General features: G+C 49.5%; 7 protein-coding genes across 7 annotated transcripts; 3 read left to right on the top strand and 4 right to left on the bottom strand.

Annotated features, from left to right (window-relative positions):
• Positions 1–714: 714 nt before the first annotated feature.
• PC9H_000511 (uncharacterized protein) lies at positions 715–2,700 on the bottom strand (the record flags this gene model as incomplete). The annotated part of the gene is made up of 2 exons (XM_036770166.1): positions 715–2,170; positions 2,225–2,700. 2 exons carry the CDS (start codon positions 2,698–2,700, stop codon positions 715–717), a joined length of 1,932 nt encoding a protein of 643 aa, XP_036636011.1.
• A 521-nt stretch (positions 2,701–3,221) lies between these two features.
• PC9H_000512 (uncharacterized protein) lies at positions 3,222–4,916 on the top strand (the record flags this gene model as incomplete). The annotated part of the gene is made up of 7 exons (XM_036770167.1): positions 3,222–3,398; positions 3,452–3,515; positions 3,723–3,904; positions 3,951–4,112; positions 4,169–4,429; positions 4,579–4,755; positions 4,824–4,916. The coding sequence occupies 7 exons, from the start codon at positions 3,222–3,224 to the stop codon at positions 4,914–4,916; spliced, it is 1,116 nt and encodes a 371-aa protein (XP_036636012.1).
• Positions 4,917–5,160: 244 nt separating this feature from the next.
• Positions 5,161–5,820, bottom strand: PC9H_000513 (uncharacterized protein; the record flags this gene model as incomplete). The annotated part of the gene is made up of 2 exons (XM_036770168.1): positions 5,161–5,259; positions 5,314–5,820. The coding sequence occupies 2 exons, from the start codon at positions 5,818–5,820 to the stop codon at positions 5,161–5,163; spliced, it is 606 nt and encodes a 201-aa protein (XP_036636013.1).
• A 3,799-nt stretch (positions 5,821–9,619) lies between these two features.
• On the bottom strand, positions 9,620–12,362 carry DUS3 (tRNA-dihydrouridine synthase 3; the record flags this gene model as incomplete). Its single annotated transcript, XM_036770169.1, has 14 exons — positions 9,620–9,756; positions 9,808–9,965; positions 10,018–10,037; positions 10,092–10,285; positions 10,340–10,442; positions 10,489–10,655; positions 10,715–10,942; positions 11,003–11,054; positions 11,113–11,144; positions 11,207–11,453; positions 11,521–11,680; positions 11,729–11,917; positions 11,981–12,244; positions 12,319–12,362. 14 exons carry the CDS (start codon positions 12,360–12,362, stop codon positions 9,620–9,622), a joined length of 1,995 nt encoding a protein of 664 aa, XP_036636014.1.
• A 339-nt stretch (positions 12,363–12,701) lies between these two features.
• PC9H_000515 (uncharacterized protein) lies at positions 12,702–14,547 on the bottom strand (the record flags this gene model as incomplete). The annotated part of the gene is made up of 11 exons (XM_036770170.1): positions 12,702–12,784; positions 12,845–12,970; positions 13,020–13,041; positions 13,113–13,279; positions 13,345–13,506; positions 13,568–13,621; positions 13,672–13,912; positions 13,967–14,020; positions 14,075–14,126; positions 14,179–14,391; positions 14,453–14,547. 11 exons carry the CDS (start codon positions 14,545–14,547, stop codon positions 12,702–12,704), a joined length of 1,269 nt encoding a protein of 422 aa, XP_036636015.1.
• Positions 14,548–15,046: 499 nt separating this feature from the next.
• PC9H_000516 (uncharacterized protein) lies at positions 15,047–16,234 on the top strand (the record flags this gene model as incomplete). The annotated part of the gene is made up of 4 exons (XM_036770171.1): positions 15,047–15,343; positions 15,402–15,531; positions 15,598–16,070; positions 16,130–16,234. 4 exons carry the CDS (start codon positions 15,047–15,049, stop codon positions 16,232–16,234), a joined length of 1,005 nt encoding a protein of 334 aa, XP_036636016.1.
• Positions 16,235–16,956: 722 nt separating this feature from the next.
• On the top strand, positions 16,957–18,677 carry PC9H_000517 (uncharacterized protein; the record flags this gene model as incomplete). Its single annotated transcript, XM_036770172.1, has 10 exons — positions 16,957–17,025; positions 17,088–17,343; positions 17,404–17,477; positions 17,528–17,578; positions 17,632–17,856; positions 17,909–18,064; positions 18,117–18,129; positions 18,180–18,371; positions 18,428–18,495; positions 18,549–18,677. The coding sequence occupies 10 exons, from the start codon at positions 16,957–16,959 to the stop codon at positions 18,675–18,677; spliced, it is 1,233 nt and encodes a 410-aa protein (XP_036636017.1).
• Positions 18,678–19,669: the final 992 nt, after the last annotated feature.

Below are 19,669 nucleotides of genomic sequence, written 5' to 3' on the forward strand. Positions count from 1 at the left end.
GTACACGGCCTTCTCTTTCGCTTGAATTCTATTCCAAGCATTCACATCTTGGTCCGAGTTTCTCGCCAGCGAATTGATTGCGCCTTTGCTGCCAAGAGCCTTTGGATCTTGGTGACAAGATGGCTACGCTGTGGAACTAGATTGCGTTAACGAGATGCCAGTGGGCTGAGGCCTCTTGGCGAGAACGGACTCTTAGCGGCCCGAGGTCACCTTGGAGTCCACTACAAAGGTATATTATTTTCCGGCTCTTTTGAGACAAGAAGACGAGTGGGAGGTTGAGCCTTGGGTCGCTTGACCATTCTCGGTTTGCATGTCTGGAAACAGAAAGTGTTGCGCTCGCAGCCGGCCCGGGCTACTCAGGCACGTGGCTTTACTTCCACGAAGGAAGCTAAAGGCCTTTCGCCTGTTGCACATGGCTTCGAATTTCCTTGGGAGTTGATTCAAATCAAATACAGCATCTTTGACTGAATGATCAAAACGGAGCTTGACATTTGACAGATTTACGAAGACCGTTCGATGACCTTCTCGGTGTCCTGCCAAGGATCGTGACTACGTCCAACCGTTCAACCGAATATCAGAGCTGCTCGACCGAATCAAAATCAATGGTTTACTGATCTGGATAACGCTACATACAGTTGGTACTAGTTTTTCATACAATGGATTACATCTACAAGGGGTATATATACGGACAGGTAAACTCGAGATGGAAAACAATCATGTAAGATGTGCAAGGGCCCGCCGATGCGGTGAAAGGACGCATAATGTGATGAACGATCCAATAAGAAAGCATGTCAGAGCATATGATGCCGTCTCCAAGGCAGAAGGCCCGTCTCCTCTTGTTCGTTTGTTTGTTTCTTCAGCAGATTCGTCGTGGGGTGCGGCTGATACTGGCGAGACGACCGTCCAATCATCTGCATTCAATTCGCCTATCGGCTCTGCCGATGGTGATGGTACCAGTTCTTCCGCAACTTCTGCTACTGCGGGCTCAGACTCTGGGCACGAGTCCATGCATGAGTCTTCTTCTTCCGGCTCGGAATCGGACTCACGCTCTGAAGCGGACTCGGGGTCTTCGTCTATCAGCTGCAGAGGCATAGAGGTGGTTGCTGAGAGGTCTTCTGACAATTTGCGATGGTGGTTGTGAATGACCTCATCGTCATCGCAAGCGATGGTATCCGAGTCCGATAGAATCGATTCCTCCAGCGTATGTTGAGAGGAAGTGATTGAAGATGAGCTCAGCCTGCGCGAGCGTTGAGAATCCATGTCCGATGCGGTATGGTAACTCTTCTCGTGTGCCAGTATGTTAGCGGCTCTGAGGACATCATGCAGGCTGGTGGGCGTTTTGTTGTATATCGCAGACGGTGGCGGTCTTGGTGTAGCCAAGTCGTCGATACCAGCAGAGATAGGGATTTGGATTGCTATCTTGTCGATTATTGGTCGGATAGTATCGGTCGCCTCTTCTGACTCCAAAACGCTTGGTACGTCTGTCGAATCAGACTCTCGTAATTTCGCATCACTAGGCGTAGGCGCGATGGAGATAGTCTCTTGGCCGGCGGAAGTTTTCGGAGACATCTCGAACGTAGTCGGTTGCATTCCCTCAGGGATTTCTTCGAGGGTCCAAGACTCTAGAGTGTTATCGAGGGCACCAGACTTCAGGCTATCTCGCACTTGCTCGGCGAGAACTACCGTAATCGCTTGGACGACATGAGAAATTTCGGCGTAATGGTCGCGAGACCACCATTGCCCTGGCCATTGCGATATGACCAGAGCTAACTTCGTCAATACGCGTACTGACCCGGAGAAGTCCACCGGGATTGTCCCATGGAACCAGGGAGATACGAAGGCAGCTGCGAGGCGAACTGAGCCAGCAGTTGTATCGCGCAGCCTGGTTTCGAATGGCAACTGCTGGAAACGAGTAGACATTTCTCGGCAGAACTGTCGATAGCTGAGTTTGCGGTTCGTGTAATTCCATGCGACTCTGTCTAGAGGAGTAGTAAATGGAGCTGTGTATACTGGGGTGTTCTCCGAATGGAGGAAGTAGGAGGGGAGTTTCTCCAGTATGTCGAGAAGAGGCACGGAATTATAGACGGCGGTTGTAGGGATAGAGCCGTATACAAGGACCATCTGTGACTCTTGGCAGTATTGCTGCCACTTCCTATGTTTGACATGCCGCCTAAGAATATCATGTTAGCACTGGAATGCAATCTCCAGCAGAACAACGACTTACTCGGCTGGTCGTGCAGATGCGAGTATCTCCGCAGCTGTGAATGCATGATGGGCTACGTCCTCTGCGTTTATGATCGCAATATGAACGTCATGCTTTACGTTGGTGTGATAGCGTCGCAAGCCTTCCCAGATCGCCCAGACGAAACTAAATGAAGTAGAGATGAAAGGCGACGAGGATCGTGTCGTCCAATCTAGGTGCCTTATCACTTCCGCATAAGCCGGCAATAGGCTCTTCGTGGGTGAATCGACAGGGGACAAGTTCTTTGGGCTCTCTGAGTACGCTTCGTTGTATTTGGGGGCGAGGAAGTATGGATCGGTGTCGTCTGCGAAGGGAGATCGTTCTTTCGGCGTATAGACCCGGAATAGGAATGGATTTTTCTGGAAAAGACGGCTAAACTCAGTGGTATCGGAGAAGCCGTACTGCGGGAGGGATGTCGAGCTGGGGGTTAGAAGGTTCAGAGCATCGGTTGAATCCATGATGTGTCGAGGTTGCTTAGGTTCCGCTCAGCTGCGCTTGCCATATATACGCCATCCATATCGATACCTCGTGGCAGCCGTATGTTCTGGGACATCTCAACGTTGCGAAAACGTTGTGTTTCCAAATTAAGAAATCTTGCCTGGCTTGGGTTTCGCGCTGTCTGTGGCGATGCGAAACGCATATCGACCATCAAAGCACCCCAACATGCTTAATTCATGACCGGGTATTATGGAGAAATTTATCGTGTATGGTGTGCAGCATTCTGGATTCCGCTACTACAACCTTAGGTCCCCGATCACGTCTCCACACCGGGTGTATCGAGCGTCCTACGCGGTCAGACGTAAATCTAAGGGCATGCGAGTTTGGGGGGCATACCTTACCTTCAAAGGGCATCCATTCCTTGGTGTTGAGCTCAGTAAGAGCCGCGACCGTGTCGTGAATGGCACCAAGGGGTCACGTGGGGCGTACCAGCAAATTCTGCTTAATTGTATTCTTAACCAGTACATCCATCATCGACGCTATGGTTTCAGCTGATAACCTCAATCTCGACGTTCTGGGGCTCATATTTGCCTTTATCAACTCAAAATATGATCAAGCGTCGATTGCTCTGGTCAGCCGGTCATTCTTGGCTGCAGTGACACCAAGGCTCTATGCGGTGCTGTACTATACGTTTCATGAGGCAAAACGGTATCCTACGGTGAGCTACGCGATTGCATGTTATAGGAAGAACTGCACTGAAAGCGTCGGAAGCTAATGACCCCATTTGCCACCATAATTTCGCATCCACATCTCGGGGTTCATGTACGACACGTCGGTATGTCAAATGAATCACATAATCAATCGTCAAGACTAGAACACTGATGGATGTTATTGATAGAAATTCGATGCATACCTACCCGAAAGTCTCAGGTGCATCCCGATTTCATGAATGAATGCACCACCGCACTCTCGAGATGTGCCAATCTCAATACATTTATGTGTCACTCAGCCGTGACACCCCTTTTCATCCGCTGCTTTCAAGATAAACCAAGCCTGAGTAACCTTCGGATTAACGGATCTATGCCAACACAAGCGGCCCAGAAACTTGTACAAGTCCGTGGTCTAGTAAAGCTGGCTATCGACCACGGATCATGGAATCTATTGGACATACTACCTTCATGGACGTCGAATCTGAAACAAACTCTATCCTCTCTCACTCTGAGCGTGAGTTCTGTCGAGCCGCTAAAGGACTGCTTAAAATTTGTCCCAGAATTGCACCGAGGTCAACGACGCCGTTTTGCGTCCCATCCTTGCCGATCTTCCCGCATTGACAGAGCTCAATATCATCAGTTGCTCTCGATTTGACCACAATCACGTTTTACGCCTTCTTCATCTTACGCCTAATCTCGAGCATTTGGGATTCACATTGACGGTCAGTAAATATCATCTCGTATCTAATAACACTCATCTGGTCCCTCTGCAATGTAGGATAACTCGTGCACTACAGACTTCCTTCCGTTCACACTACGCCGTCTTAGACATCTAGCGTTTGACACGAAGTGCTCGACGATGGCATCTCCATTATCCTCTCTCGTCACGATTGTTATGGGGCATATCAATTCGGCTTCTCCTGCGCTCACATCCTTCTCTGCAAAACTCTCAGATCGCCTTGCAGCGAACGAATTCATCGAAGCACTAGTTAACGAACACGGTTTAACCCTGAGGACGCTGGTCTTCGTCGGTAGTCCAGTAAGCATCAACTCAATAGCACTCATGTGTAGAAGCTGTCTCCATCTGGAGAGGCTGGATATTTCTGTCCCGATTAGAGACCTCGTGCGTTCGATTTTTTCATCCGTTCACTTTTGCCGTTGCCGAACGCCAGCTTTTGAAATATGAAGATTGCGTTCACGAACGCCCTCACACGGTCATTTACCCTAACCACCCTCGTGGACTTGGGCGATATATCGCATTCAGTGCACAGCAACCAGGTGTCACTTACCACCGACAGTGCCTACCATTTGATGGGACATGTCCGGCAGTTGAAGAAGATTGTCAGTGGCGGCAGAACATGGACAGTAAGCCCATTCCAAGCGATTCTGTTTTCATTTGTATAACAGCAACACGTTCTTCCCCCTTCCCTCAGGGTAAACGAGGGCAGGAAAACGAACTTACGGTGACCCTAGATCGTCGACGAGCATACAGGCCTGAGAAATATTGGTTTCAACCTCGCGATTAGATCCGTCTCGGGTGCTCAGCGTTTCAAGGTGCAAATATAATTACATTGTATTTGACTTTTCCCCATTACCCCGGAAACGCATCCGACTTTTTCCATCGTCGTCAGTTGACCAACGGCATGCTTATGATATACTACTGGTACTACACTTCATACAATAGCCCCACATCGAAGAAGAAAGCAGCCCCGAACCCCTCCTAGCAAATGTGGGGTATACATCCAACATATTTAGATTTGTTCGGAGCGCTCAGCGCCTTCTCTGCTTCTCCTCAGAATTTTTAGCCACGGTAATACAGCCAAAGAGGCCAGCCACCCCAGCCATGACTGATTTATACGAAATTTGCTTCTATAAATACAACAGGTAAGCGACGCGCCCAAGCGGATGGGAGGAAGTACAAACCTGTCCAGAGCTGGGCCCATGATGCGCGTGCCGATGTATGCGGGCAGGCCCTTCGAAAAGTTGCACCATTGGCTTGTCGGCAGGTGACATAGTGACGGAAGGCGTTGACATTGAATACGGCCGGACGGAACTCGACCGCCTTGCGCGGGAAGCGTACTCGAGAGCAGGATGCCGGGGTCGAGCGGGGCCGTCAAAAATAATTGGGGGTGGTAGGGATGATGGTAGCGGCATGGGATCGCAAAAAGGATTGTCAAGCGATATCATACTGCTTGAATACTTTTGAGGAGATGTAGAGCCACTTGGAGAAGCCTTGCCGTATAGCTTGGACTCCCCCAAACGGTGCGGTGCGTCGAAGATGTCGAAGATTGGTGGCAATGTCGCCTCTTCGATCGACTCGAGAGGCATTGCGGTAGTATGGGCTTGAGCCCTTTTGGGGACGACGGGACGGTGCTCTTTACGAGAGCCTCGACCAGCTCTAGCCAGGTATGTCAAACTTTGGCGATGCATGACGGGGGGATAAGTTTGAAGCACTGAGGATACCAAGGGATACCAAGAAAGGGGGCCTTATAAGTCGTCCAGCCATTTGTTTACTACCCCGCAATGTAAGATTGATTGACCCGGAGGACACGGTTTCGCGGGGAATTCCCTGAGACGACTCGCACGACAACGATCTGCTGTGAATTGCGTTAAACGTCAACTTGGGTTGATGTGCTTGCTACAGGCAGAGAAAAAGAACCCTTCCCGATGGAGCGAGGGACGCGAAAACCTCGCGTAGAAATCAAGTCACAAATCAGAATCATTGCGTGCAAGCCTCTGGCGGTGGAGACGTCCGAAGCTAATTAGGAAGTAACATCTTGTCCCCTGCTAAAGTTAGGGTCAGCGATCGATGTTGCGGAGATAAATCGCTTCTCGAGCGCTGACAAGGCCCACATACTGACCACTTCATCTTCCTGGGTACGTGGGGGTACTTCAGCGAGGCGGAGAGGAGGTTATTGGCAAAGGCTATGGTCTAATCATGTGTGCTCGTTGAATGAAGTAGCATTCTGCGCACGTAATTCCAGAGATCCTACGAGAGCCAGAAGCGTTTCTAACTATTAGTTTCCGCACAAACGCCACGAACTAGAATCACTCACTCCCATGGATGTTATCCAACACTTCGACTTGTTGTGATTCCATGCATTCGATGACAACGAGGGAATAAAGATGCTGTATAGCCGAGCGCCCGCATAGAGCCCGGTCACGAATGGCAAGATAGCGTCGATTGCCAAGGACTTTTGCCCGAAAGCGTGAGTGTCGAGAACATAACTTCACGGTTAATTTGCCAAGATAAAGGTAACTCGAGGTGCCTGGCTGCCAATAGACTCCTCGATGTGTCTTCTTATCATACCCATCGAAAGAACATCGGTGACAAATGCTTGGCTGCTGACCGAAGCAACTGCGACGGCGCCACGAGGTTGGCGTAGGAAGCAACCAATCGACTACTTGCGGAGCGAGATAGCTGAGTAGCTTACGACAAGTAACAGTATGGGGCTGACCAGGAGTCTTGGCTGGCTCGAAGGAAGAACATAGGCGAACCTTTGCCAAGGGCAGTCAATGGGCTGAAATCGATGAAAGGAAGCAGAGACTCAACGTCAACTGACCCGTCATAATGGCGGCTGCGTAGGCACATTATGCGCTCTTGCTGGGCGGATAAAAAAGCCTTTGCCACCTATAGAATCTACCAAAAGCGGCCGTAAGGTAGTCACTACGAGTGGTAGATGAAGCTATCGCCCTACTGAAGGTCCAACGTTAGGCGACCGAATGAGTTGATACCGGAGAAATGAGTGACATTCCTTGGCGTTCAAGTCATTTCGCAAGGCATCGCAAACACCAACAACTGTACGCTTGCGTTATGGATGCTCCAACAACTCGAAAGTCACAGCCGATCCGTGGCTCAGTGGATACTTTTAACGGCCGGTTGCAGCCGTTTTGAGTAAGGATGTCCGGGAATCCAGTGCGATGTTAACGTTGACTTGGCATCATAGACAAGGATGGTATATGAGGGGACGTAAAAAGAGTGGATACACCCGATAGGCGCTGCTATGTGGCTGTTGAGAGCCGACGGACGCGACTGAAGGTAACGGAGAACTAGGGGGCTTGAGACCAGTTTTGCGCTTGTACGGGTATCGTGCCTAGCACCTTCAATGACTGTGGTACGGGTGATGAGTTTCTATACCATGAATAAAAGGGTAACCGTCCTGTGGTGCGGCGGTGTGGTAGGGTTATGGATGGGCTCGACCTCTGGAGTACCATCAAAGGGGGGGTACGGTGTATTGATTAGCGTACAATGGAACTTACTGTATCGTGTTTCACGGCCGGTCTACCGCGGGGCAACAGATTCATTTGATGAACGGATAGAGCTTCCCAAAATAAATTCATGTTGGTGTCGACTTGCGGGCTGTAGCCTCCAAGTACAATATATTCCTTTAGCGCCATCCCAGGCTTCAATATAAGAGAGCCATTGAATTGGTAGGAGTTATACTCCATCGTGGCACCAGGGCAACATGGTCGCAAAAGCGCGCTACTCTGACCGGGACAATACAGGGATTAGATCTGCAATAATGTAGCTATAAAAGCACTCAACTCAGGTTGGAAGGGGAGAGAAACAATATGAACTTCCATTCAAGAATTTGTTCAGATCAAGTTCAAATACTAGTGAGGGGTTCCGGAAGGCCTTCCGTAGCGCACCAGCGGAGGACCGTGGCGTGATTGTTGGTTTCATCAAAATTGCCTTGAATTTCTGAACAAATCCACAGAACACCAGACGCTCGGAGAATAAGAAGCGAGCAACAGAGGAGAGCGGTACCAGCGGTGTCCGGCGCCTAACGGGCCCAGGCGTCTGTTTATTGACACTCCTCGTCCGACGTCAACTCCCTTGCATTTTCTAGATTTCGTTAGGAAGAATGAGTTCTTAAAAGTATCGGTAGCTGTTATAAATCTCTCACAACCTGTTACCCTCTTCTGATCCAGAGTGTTCGATATAGAATGGTCGTACAACTTCTGCAGCCTCAGGCCAGATGGTGTCTCTGTGCCAATCACGTAACTACGACGGGCCTGGTGTCCAGATTTCGCAGTGATAACAATGGAAGACGACGAGGGACCTAAATTACCTGAACTTTCGAATCCCCAAGGTTCCTGGCCCCAGAGAGGTCACTATTTTCGGTATGGGTGTGTGTGTGAAGGGAGCCAGATTTTCTATTGGCTAACCCGTCATTTAGAGAATTCGTACCTACGCCGCAATGGCACTTCGCCGCCGCTCAACCTCAAGGTCCAAAATTTAAATACGTTACTTCCAAGCCCCCCCTGTCACCCTTAATCTTTAGCTACGTATCCATTCGACTAGGACGCGTTGCTGAATGGAGACGACATTTGAATTGAGTATGATCCAGCACTGCATAGTACTTGGCGGTCCTGCAAGCATGGATCAAAGGAATCCTCCCTCAGAAAGTCATGGACGCCAAGGCACTGAAGCTTTGAGGCACTGACATGGCCTATTTACACAGCTAGGTTAAATCCTCGCGTATGATATGAACATCGAATGGGCTAACAAGGTATCTATAAAACCTTAATCTCCGGCCGACGCAGCGTGATCGCCTTCCCGCCCTCCTGTTATGACATTCAACCTATTCATACTTTACGGATCAGCCCTCTTCCGCGAAAATTGGCTTTGGCGATACCCGAGATTCACCGTTCGTGTTCAGCGCTCAGCGCTCCCAGCGTCTGGCAGCCTTTTTACTTTACGCCGCCGCCCCTCGAAAGCTCCCCATGAGGCACACCTCGTGCACCCGTAAGTAGCTTCACGGGCCAGACGACACGCTGTGGAGTTGATCGTTATCGGTTGCAAGCACGCGAGTGGTATCCGCAGTAATTTCCTTGTCCTAAAGGAAGAATGTTCATGACGACAATGCACTCATCTCGGATGGTATGAACTGGCTCGAAGACGTTTGCCGTTGTGTCCTATTGTTCAAATTTATCCCCGTCGTAGTAGGATCATATGTCGGATGACCGGGAAATCCTCACTAGTCGTGAAAGAGAGAAAAGCGGCAAAATTCGGAATCTAAGATGCTTTGGACGCTGAGGCACAATAACTTGTTGAATGCAAGCAAAATATTTCAGATGTTGTCTGACCCAAAGGTTTTAGTCATTTTATTGAACACCGTCTGTGGCCGAGTCCTACTAAGCGTATCTTATCATTGCACGTTTGGGCTCTACAACATACACGGCCCATGATGTTATCGTTACGTCTTTCGGAGGGATCAGTGGTTCATTATCCCTGACTTTCTTCGACCCCATAAGCATTGCTCTTGTGTTTGGGCGTGAATGTCCAAGACGCTGGAGCAGGTCCAAGGAACATCTCAGATAACTTGACCCAGTCTCTGCTATCGGGGCTAGCCAGCAATGTTTCTGCCAACACAGTTAGTCAGGGTGCAATGAAACAAAAAGAAGGATGCGAACCGAGCTCATTTCGACCACGAAACGCGGGAGCCCGATCGTTGATGCGCCCTGGTAATGCTTCCAGCAAACCGATCGGTATGTAACGGTATTGGAAAGATAGCGCTTCGCACAGATACCGACGGGTGGTGTTGATACCTGCAGTATCGGACCCAAAATGGCTGGAGTACACAACGATAAGTAGCGAGACACACGTAGTACAACATTACTCACCTGATACCGAATTCAGCATACTACATTCCGAAGATTAGTTGGTATGTCTGAAACTAGGCCCCATGCATCCTCACCTTCTTAATGAGGTCTAATCGCTCTCGTGCACTGATATCCCACTCCCTATGTTCTTTGATTTCCGTAAATATCCACGGTTTTATCAAAGCACCTCGACCTATCATCACGCCATCTACTCCGCTGTTCTCAACCACAGACCAGTACCCCTCAGAGGAGAAGCAATCTCCGCCTCCGAATATAGGAACTGCTGGACCTGACAAGCGAAGTCAATTACAGTATTACAGCTCATCATCAGCTTCGAACATACAATTTTCTTCCTCTTCTTTTCCGCGAACAGCTGCCACGCATTGTTTGATGTATTCCCAGTCTGCCAATTTGGTGTACCGTTGTTGCCTAGTTCGACCATGCAGCTGAGAAACATCAGGAGATGACGAAGTGAATGCGGTAAAAGCTTACCGATATACATCCGACATTCCATTCTGTACTCAAACGAGGCATTAGTTTATGAGCTGTGTTACGACCATCTTTAACCCCTGTTCTGAGTTTGACGGTAACTGGTATCTCTCCCAACGCCTTGTTCATCCCGACGATTATCTTGCCTAGTTTGCCAGGTGTATCTAGGACTGGCCCATAGTTAATGGGTTTGAGGCGGTATGATTACTAGATAAGGATAGTGACGCACGCGCTGAACCGCTGCCAGTCTGAAAGACTAGATCAATGGGGCAACCACAGTTGATGTCAACAAAGTCAACATTTCCAGCACACTCCTTGGCTATGGTCTCCGCCGTTGGGACCAATGTGGCGGCCTTGTTACCGGCCAATTGGACGCCGAATATGGACTCAGACGGATGTCTGCGAATTAGCGACCATTCTTCTTTGGACCCAGCCAGGAACGAATTAGCAAGACCCACTATCGAGAACTGCGTAAGCACGACTAGCGGCCACCAAATAAAAGGCGTATCATTCTCACTTTCTCCACATGTTATGTCGGCGCCATATGCTACACAAAGGCGACGGAACGGCTAGGGGTTCGCAATGACAGTCTAGCGATATATGTCATAGTTCTGTAGGTGCACATACCAGGTTCCCAACAGTGGTAAGTGGCGCCAAGTCTTGGAATGCAAAAAAGCGGTTGTCAATACAGCGCGGTGCTGATTTGAGCCCACCAACATACACGTTTTTCCGGACCAATGAAGCCGTTTCTTCTCGTTAAAGCGCATTGGAACATCAGGTGTATCAACTTGAGTCACCGTTGCCGTTTCTCCCGTTCTCTCCGCGATCGTCTCTATTGCTGTGGACGGCAAATCGTCGCCTACATTCTCCGTTGTTGCGGCGGCGGCTGCATGACTCGTGGTGTCCTTCCCCTTTTCTTCGGCCGTCTGGATCTCCTTGAGGTATGCACTTGATATAGGAAAGTTATACTAAAAGCGCCAGTGCTCAATCAACGCGCTGCCGGAGGAGCCACGATTAATCGTTTACGAGCCGTACCTTTTTTGTTCGGAGGTTCTTGAGTGCTTCAGGCGACATGAAATTTAGTTCCGTGGCAGAGATCGCGGCATGGGCCCTTTTCTCTGTATCGCTGATCATCTCTAGCGCTCCATTGCTTTTACGGATATGTCCTCCAAGGAACCGACATTTGAGCCCGAATCTATCTATCTTGAGTAGACAATACGACGGTACAATATATTGCCCGTACCTGCACTCTCCCATCTCAGCAAAAACGGGGCATATGGTGCCCATGTCCAACGAGGGGTACTCCGCATCGGCCACAAAATCTTGTGGCGGAATGAACGGTGGTACTTCGAGTGATTGAGTAGTATCCGGTATCCGTATATCACGAGGCTTAGCGGCGAGATATGCTGGAATGTCATGGGTGAACCGACATCTGTTCAGTCAAATTGATTGACTTCACTCCTGATCCTCGGTTCAGGGTAGGCAAGACACTTACTCATCACCGAATTCACAAATTTGCCCTGCAGCGACTTTCCAGCAAACTTCAACTTCATCTCTTATTTTTCCAAAACGTCTCCCCTTATTTGCGCCTCGCTGTGCTTTCTTTTCAGCCTTGCTACGCTTCTTACGAGATGGGCCAACGTTACTACGTTCGTCTTCTCCTGCGCCCGCGCGATCCTGAACGTGGCTCGACGTGCCTTCAGCTGCATCATCGTCCGGTACGTTGGCACTTTGACCGCTGTTCACTTGCAACAGGAATCTACAGACGGGGTCATATGTCAGCGAGAGCCTGAGCGCAGCACTCGGCGCGGACGAGATGCGCAAGCGACCCACTCAGGCTTGACAGGCGCTGTTCCGAGTGGATAGATTGAAGTCATTGATGCTGATGATACAAGATCCAAATCCAGATGGATTCGTGAGGAGGGTGGCGGCCTGAACTAGAATTGAATCTGAAACGGGGTGGCTAGTCGGAGAAGCTTTCAGTGAGATGATCATCATGGGACTGACGCGACAGACCACCAAAAACCAAAAGGTGCCATGTGATTGCCCAGACCCACGCGGCAGCTTACTCCTAGGTTCGTAGGGCGACCAAGTAATATCTCGGTAAAATAGTTGAATAGATATCAAAATTACGACAAGGGTCATGTTGTACAATTAATCGATATATACACAAATTACTACGCCGTAAATTCAAGAGTTCTGTACACACAAATCGCTTAGCGTGATTTCTTGACGCTGTATTTTTCCGCGGCCTTCATGACAGCTCGCCCAGTTTTGTCACGGTAGAAAAGAATGTCCCCTGCGGCGATGTACGTTAGTTGCAGTTGTACTTCACTTCAGTCACGCATCTAGTGCTTACCTTCGTCTTCAACAAACTGGCATCGGTTGTAACTTTCCCAAAGGGCTTTAAAAACAGGCTTGTCCGAATAGTGATAGTGGTCGCCAATGAAATCTTTCAGATAAGCAGTGGCTTCAGGTCCATTGTCTACAAAGAAATCAGCTCATCACTTTTACTCGCTGATCAAGGTACCTACAAAATGGCATCTTGGGGAAGAACTATACATCAATCACATCAAAAATTAGTTGTGGGCGAAAAGAAAAGAAGGCAGATACACCATCACACTCACATGATGGATAACATGGAAGTGGGCGACATCGTGGAGGAAGAATCGTCCCTGCCACCCCAGGAAGTTACGATCAACAGTTGCGGCTGCACCTCGCTGGAAGTTCCATTCCTTGTTCCGGTAATGGGGAAGATCTGGTGCCGTATGGTGAAGGTATGTGATCATGATGACTTAGAAACGTAGGAAGTCAGCTTCTCGTTAAACAAGAGCAGCGTTGATGGGCACAGCAACTCACACCAATGCGAAACCAAAAGCCAAGGGATGCCGTAGAATTTGAGCACGTTGGCCGATCCGAAAGTAGAACTCGCCCAGGTGACGGCCCACACCATTGCAGCAATGCCGAAGTTGGATAAAATGACTGCGTTGCGCTGTTCCTTCGTAAATAGAACTGAATTTGCTGGTGATCAAGGTTAAGCCACATGTTCGTTGCTATTCAATATATAGACAGGAGAACTTACGATCAAAATGATTGGTTCCTTTCGGATAAGTCTTCTGCCCAGACACATTGAAAACTAAGACTTTGTCAGCATGTCATCTGGTGTATATCTTGTGTGACACTCACGCAAATAAGCGGGGAAAGCAAGGACTTGTTGGCGAATGAGCATGAAGAGCGTATAGATCGGCGTGTCGCCAAAGTAGTCTTCGTAGTCGATGTGGCCGCTGTTTTCAGGAGGAATTCCGAGATCAGAACGTGTCTTGGGGACATACACCTCATCACGCTCCATAGAAGCGTGGTTACTGTGATGTCTATGGTGCGAAATCTTCCAGCTGAAGTATGGCGTCCAGAGGGCCGAGTGGGTCACCTATGAAAGGAACTGTTGAGAACAAGGATCCTTATCGAGTGTCGCGAGTCTTACGAAGCCAATAACATCGTTGATGATTTTGTGTTCCGAAAAGGCACTGTGACCACACTGGAAATCATGACATCAGCTGGTGTTCTTCTTCACTGCCTCGAGGACACTAACCTCATGACCGATAACCCAGATACCAGTGAATATCAGTCCCTGGAACCACCAACTGTACGGCTATACCTGAGTGGTGTTCATCGTGGCAATGAGGGGAAACCTACTAGACCAGCCAGGCAGACCAGCGAGCTATCTCGGCCCCAAAAGGGGTAAGAAGCTGCCTCACGGCGACGCCTTTGAAGTACGGATCAATGTAAGAGGCCAGGGACCAAGCAATGGCGGCCATGAGTAGATCCCTAGTGAAGTAGAGCAGCCCTCTGGTGGTGTCGCGGGCGAATAGATGCGGGGGGATGGCGGCGCGTATTTCCTTCAACGACCTGCAGATATTTACTGTAAGTTTGGGGTGTATGGGCTCGCAAAGAAGTAATCGGAGCTCACCAGGGCATCGGAGTAAAAGCGGGGAGGTCATCCTCTCTGTAAATTGTGGACTTGGGCGAGGGGGCCTGTGTGGTAGTGATAGTGCTGGTACGCATGGTAGATCAGCAAGCGCAGGCTATATCAACCCAGTTCCATCAGCCCAGTATTTAAGTCTCCCACCACGGTATGTCGTGACGCATAGAGGCAAGTTAGGGCTATGCATCAAGCTGAAAGGAGATTGACGATTCCCTCCGACCTTAGAGTATGAAATCAGAGATTCAAAGCCGATTCCCCAGTGCAATGGGTCACATTCAAGGTTTCCATCTGAGGAAGGGCCTGCAAGGGGAAACGAAGGTCCTTTAGAGCGTGTAGGCGCCTGTGCTGAGACCCTAGACACCCTTCTGTACGCCCGATATAGAAACCAACTCCCACCCATTTCCCTCCAAAGTGAAGCTTCAAGCTCGCCTTTCTTGTATTCACCCTTCTTTTAGGCTACTCCTCTCCGAATGGGTGCCCTGTCTCCGTTTCCCGGAATTCGATTATTGTGCGGCAGAAGCCTCCCAGATCGCTTCTTGCACGAAGAATCCTCGACTTCTTCTCCAATTCTGAACGATTATGTCCAGCTCGTTTATCCCGTGTCCGACCACTGACGATCTCTCCATCCTCGACCCAGATTTGCGCGGCATCATAGCTCTACTGCCAAAAACTAATGAAACCGCAGAATCATCGGACGTTGTCGTGCAGTTCATGCGCTCAATCCCCCCAAGGCCACATGAAGACCTAAACATCGTGAAAAAGGATATCTTAGTATCCTTGGAGGATGCTGCCCCAGATCAACCACCCACCTCGCTGAGAGTATACATACCCAGGAACGCCAGTCCACATGATCGCTTACCAGTCTTGATGTGGTCTGTGAGTCCACGTCTGTCATCTGGTTGCTTGACTTCTCGCTGAACAGCCAGGCTCCCAGCATCATGGTGGTTTCTTTTCAATGGGCCCGCTCCGGTTAGACCCGTTCTGCAGTTCTATTGCCGTCGCTGCCAACGTCGTTGTTGTGGCTCCTGCGTACCGGCAAACGCCCGAGAACCCATTCCCTGCTCGTGAGTACTGCACTTCCCCTGAATCAAATACTCCATTGTCAATCACTGAACCTAACATTCTCACAGCTTTCAATGACGCCTACCAGGTGCTTCGATGGTTGACCGAATCCTCCGAGGTAGGCCAGTATCTCATCGATCCCACTCGGGTGGCTGTTGGAGGCACTTCCGCTGGCGCCACAATCACTGTTGGCATGTTCCTTCGATACCGAGACGAAGGGAGAGACATCTCAAGGATTCGCCTTCTTGTCCTCGAGGATGGAAGTTACGTCAACAAGTCAGCATCCTATTCGACTTATCACAACCCTATCAATAAACTCTGGAATGCCAACGTCACCCGGTATATGTGGGAGATGTATTTACCACAAGGCGTAGAAGGATTAGACGAACGGACTCTCGGGTACGCTGTGCCCGCTCTCGCGAAAGATTTATCGGGTCTTCCGCCCACAATGGTCCTTTGCGCTCAATGGGATGACTTGACCAACGATGCCATCGCATTTGCGCATCGTTTGTTAGAGTCGGGTGTTTCAACGGAAATCCATGTACGTTCTTCCTACTCTGTTTCACCCATTGAGCTAATCGGGGTCCGTCGGACATCCAGAACTATCGGGGCACTTTTCATGTTGCTGATAAATTAGTCCACGACGCCAAGACCAGCATAAAAAAGCGACAGGATATAGTGGATGCACTGCAATCCTTGCTTTGATATTTACCAACACACTTAAGCTCCTTGCTATGCGTATCTCGGCTCTTCAGCTCGGAGAGGCATCGCATCGAGTGATTAACGTTGACTGCATGTGAACTGTGTCTGTACTGTTTCTTCAACTGCACTCTTCTTTGAAAATTTCTCGACTAACTGACATGCGTGCAGTGACATGTGTGCAGTGAACTGTGAAGCGACTAATGTAAAAAGCATGCTGTTGCCGTCGTGAAGCTTGAGAATGTGCGCGATGAATTACGATACCATCAGATGGCAACTGCACCCACCATCACGAGTGCCGTACTGATAGGAATAAGCACACCCTTCCTTTGCCCCAGTTGATCAACCGTCAGAAATTTGTTCTCTAATGCGCCGATACGGTTGTTTTCAGTCCACGTATGTCCATCTGTGAGTGACATTGAATCTTTGAGACACGAACTTATTGTGAATTAGGGTGTTCCGGGTCTTCCCGCAATCGCAATCTTGATCTCTGCTGATCCGTTCGCCAATAAAGTCCACTTGTCCCAATCAATGCTGGACGTGTGTGCACAAAAATATCAGTATCAACATGGGAAGCAATCCGACTCAAGCGGTTTGCTTCCGGCGAAGCCGTGAACCATCAGCCATCACCGGCACCCTCAGCTTCGGTTCTTCAAATAAGTATGAGGACCTACAATCGCGCTGCATAGCGCAACCATCGCCACTTCTTGCACCCCCTCCCCTCAGACATGCTGAACATCTTCCAGGACTCCCCCGAGTACAATAAACGCAAAGAGACTCCATTCCTGCCCTCAAAGGTATGGCGAAGTCACTGCCTTCGAAGAGAGTGGGATACTCATTCCCTATTGCGTGGGATTAGGTTACTTTAGCAGAGATCCGTGCCTCAGTACCAAAGCACTTGTACAACAAGTCCACAGTTAAATCGCTCCTCTATGTCGCCAGGGACATATCATGCGGTTTGGTGGCCTACAAGCTAGCACTTCTCATTCAGCCCTTTAGCCAGGCTCTGCTGCTGAAGGGACTGGACTGGACCATCGTTCGTCTCATCAAATTTGCTCTGTGGGCTACATACTGGCATTGGCAAGGGGTCATTTTCGCTGGCTTGTGGTGCCTGGGTATGCTTTTGCTTCTGCCATTTCTCGCCCGTGTGCTGACTCTGACTTCTTTGTATGTAGGCCACGAAGCAGGGCACGGCACCATGTCTCCTTATGGCTGGGTGAACCATGCGATCGGGTACTCGCTTCATACAGTACGGCGCTCTCCGACTACTATTCTAGTTTAAACTGATCGGTATGACAGTTCCTTCTGGTACCTTACTATGCTTGGAGATCCACGCACCACGCACACCACGTGGGTATTGCTGTTCTGCTCCTCGAATGAGCGCTGATATGACCACAATCCAGAAAGCAACCAGTTCCGTCGAGCGTGATGAGAACTACGTCCCGAGGACGCGCACGGATTACGGCCTACCGCCAGCACACAAGGCGCAGGCCCGAGATTACCATGAAATATTCGAAGAGACCCCGATCTACACTCTCTTACGCATGTTGGCTATGCAAGCTCTTGGCTGGCAGTTTTACTTGTTCACTAACGCCATGGGTTCTCCGAGCTACCCCAAAGGAACAAATGTGGGTTACTGCCTCGTTTTGCTCGACGCGCCGCATGTTAACGTTGCTATAGCACTTCCTTCCATCATCGCCACTTTTCAAGCCGCATGAGCGAAACGATATCATTGCGTCTAACATAGGCCTCGCTACGATGTCTACGGTTCTATGGATCTACACCAGCAACGTCGGACTATCTACATTCATTAAAATATATTTCATTCCGTATTTGGTGAGTCGATCCTCTTCCCCGCCAACGCCGTCGCTTATCCATGCTTCTATAGCTCGCCAACCACTGTACGTCCGCGCTCCGGAGAGCTTTGTTAACCCCACTGACCCGTTCACAGGGATAGTCATGTTGACGTACCTGCATCACTCAGACCCGACCATCCCTCATTTCAGAAATAAAGAATGGTCCTTCCTCCGCGGCGCCCTTGCGACAGTTGACCGGCCGCTTCTAGGTTGGGCGGGACGATTCTTCTTGCACAACGTCAGCCACGATCACATCGGTCACCACCTCTTTTCTACGATTCCCTTTTGTATGTCTTCGCATGATCGATCTCGATACATTCCCTGGTGGCTGATAGGCTAATAGACAACCAACCTCAAGTCACGGAGCATATTAAGCGAGTCTTGAAAGAAGACTATAATTACGATTCTACGGTATGTCTCATGTCGCGCTCTAGATCAGATGTTTGTTGAACCCTTCGGTACAGAACACCTTCCGCGCGCTGTACAGGACGTTCACACAGTGCTGCTTTATTGAAGATGATGGTGACATCGTGTTCTATAAGAATAAAGACGGCGAGTCGGCACGGGCACTTGCTAAATCCATGGCCAAGTAAACAGGGTAGATATTTCTCGGACCTTTCATTACTACCATTGCATAAATACTTGTAACTCATACTGTGTATAATCAGCCTATCCGATGCCTCCGTATAAAAACACCCTTCTTCCGCTACATGGCAAGTCAGCAAGTGTGCTACTGGTAGCGACGTCGACGGCACGCGGGTGCAACAGCTCGTCATTATCGGTGCATGGGAGTGATCGTCTAGCTCCTTGGGAATGCCCTACCCAGAATTAAGTGAAAACTTCTTCATCAATCAAGACCAAGACAAGGCCAGGTATAGGCCATCTTCCCCATCTACTGAGATGCGGACGCAGCATGATTTTGTATTGACCGGTTACACGGCGGAAGAAACTGCCTATGCAAGTGATGGGGTCCTGAGGACGATAGTGAACTCGTGTTCAGGTAGCCTCGTTGAGGGTGTTATTTAGCACCTATCTCGTCACCACGCCCATATTTTCCCTTTACCGCAGAGGGAATGAGCATACTGAATCCGCGGAAATTATGGATTTCCTGACCCGCCTCAAATATCCGAAGAAATTCTACCGTAGTTGACACTCATTCTGCCACAAAGGCCCTAGACAAGGGCTCCGGAACCGCCGAACTTCGAATAATCGTTTCGAATTACACACTTCGCTGGAATGATTTCCGATATCAAGCAAATGGTCCCCAGACTTGACCAGACCCAATTACCGCCGTTCGCAACGTGTTCTCCAACACATGTTGCTGTTGCAGGGATATCGCGTGCGTGGGGTAACTGTGGATTCTGATGATACCCAAAAGTCAAGCACCAGTAAAGGGGTGGCACAGCGAGTACACGCCTTATCGTAAATACACAAACAATGTCCTTGATATATCGTCGCACCTACAGATTGCTGGGTATTTAATCACAAATATAGCGAATTATTACGACACGGTGGGCATGCTGCTCGTGCCAGTGATCTAACGGTACTTACTCAAGAGGCCATAGTACTGGATTTTAATGAAGCT

The sequence above is a fragment of the Pleurotus ostreatus genome, assembly GCF_014466165.1.
Source record: "Pleurotus ostreatus strain PC9 chromosome Unknown scaffold_1, whole genome shotgun sequence".
In the NCBI taxonomy this organism is placed as follows: domain Eukaryota; kingdom Fungi; phylum Basidiomycota; class Agaricomycetes; order Agaricales; family Pleurotaceae; genus Pleurotus; species Pleurotus ostreatus.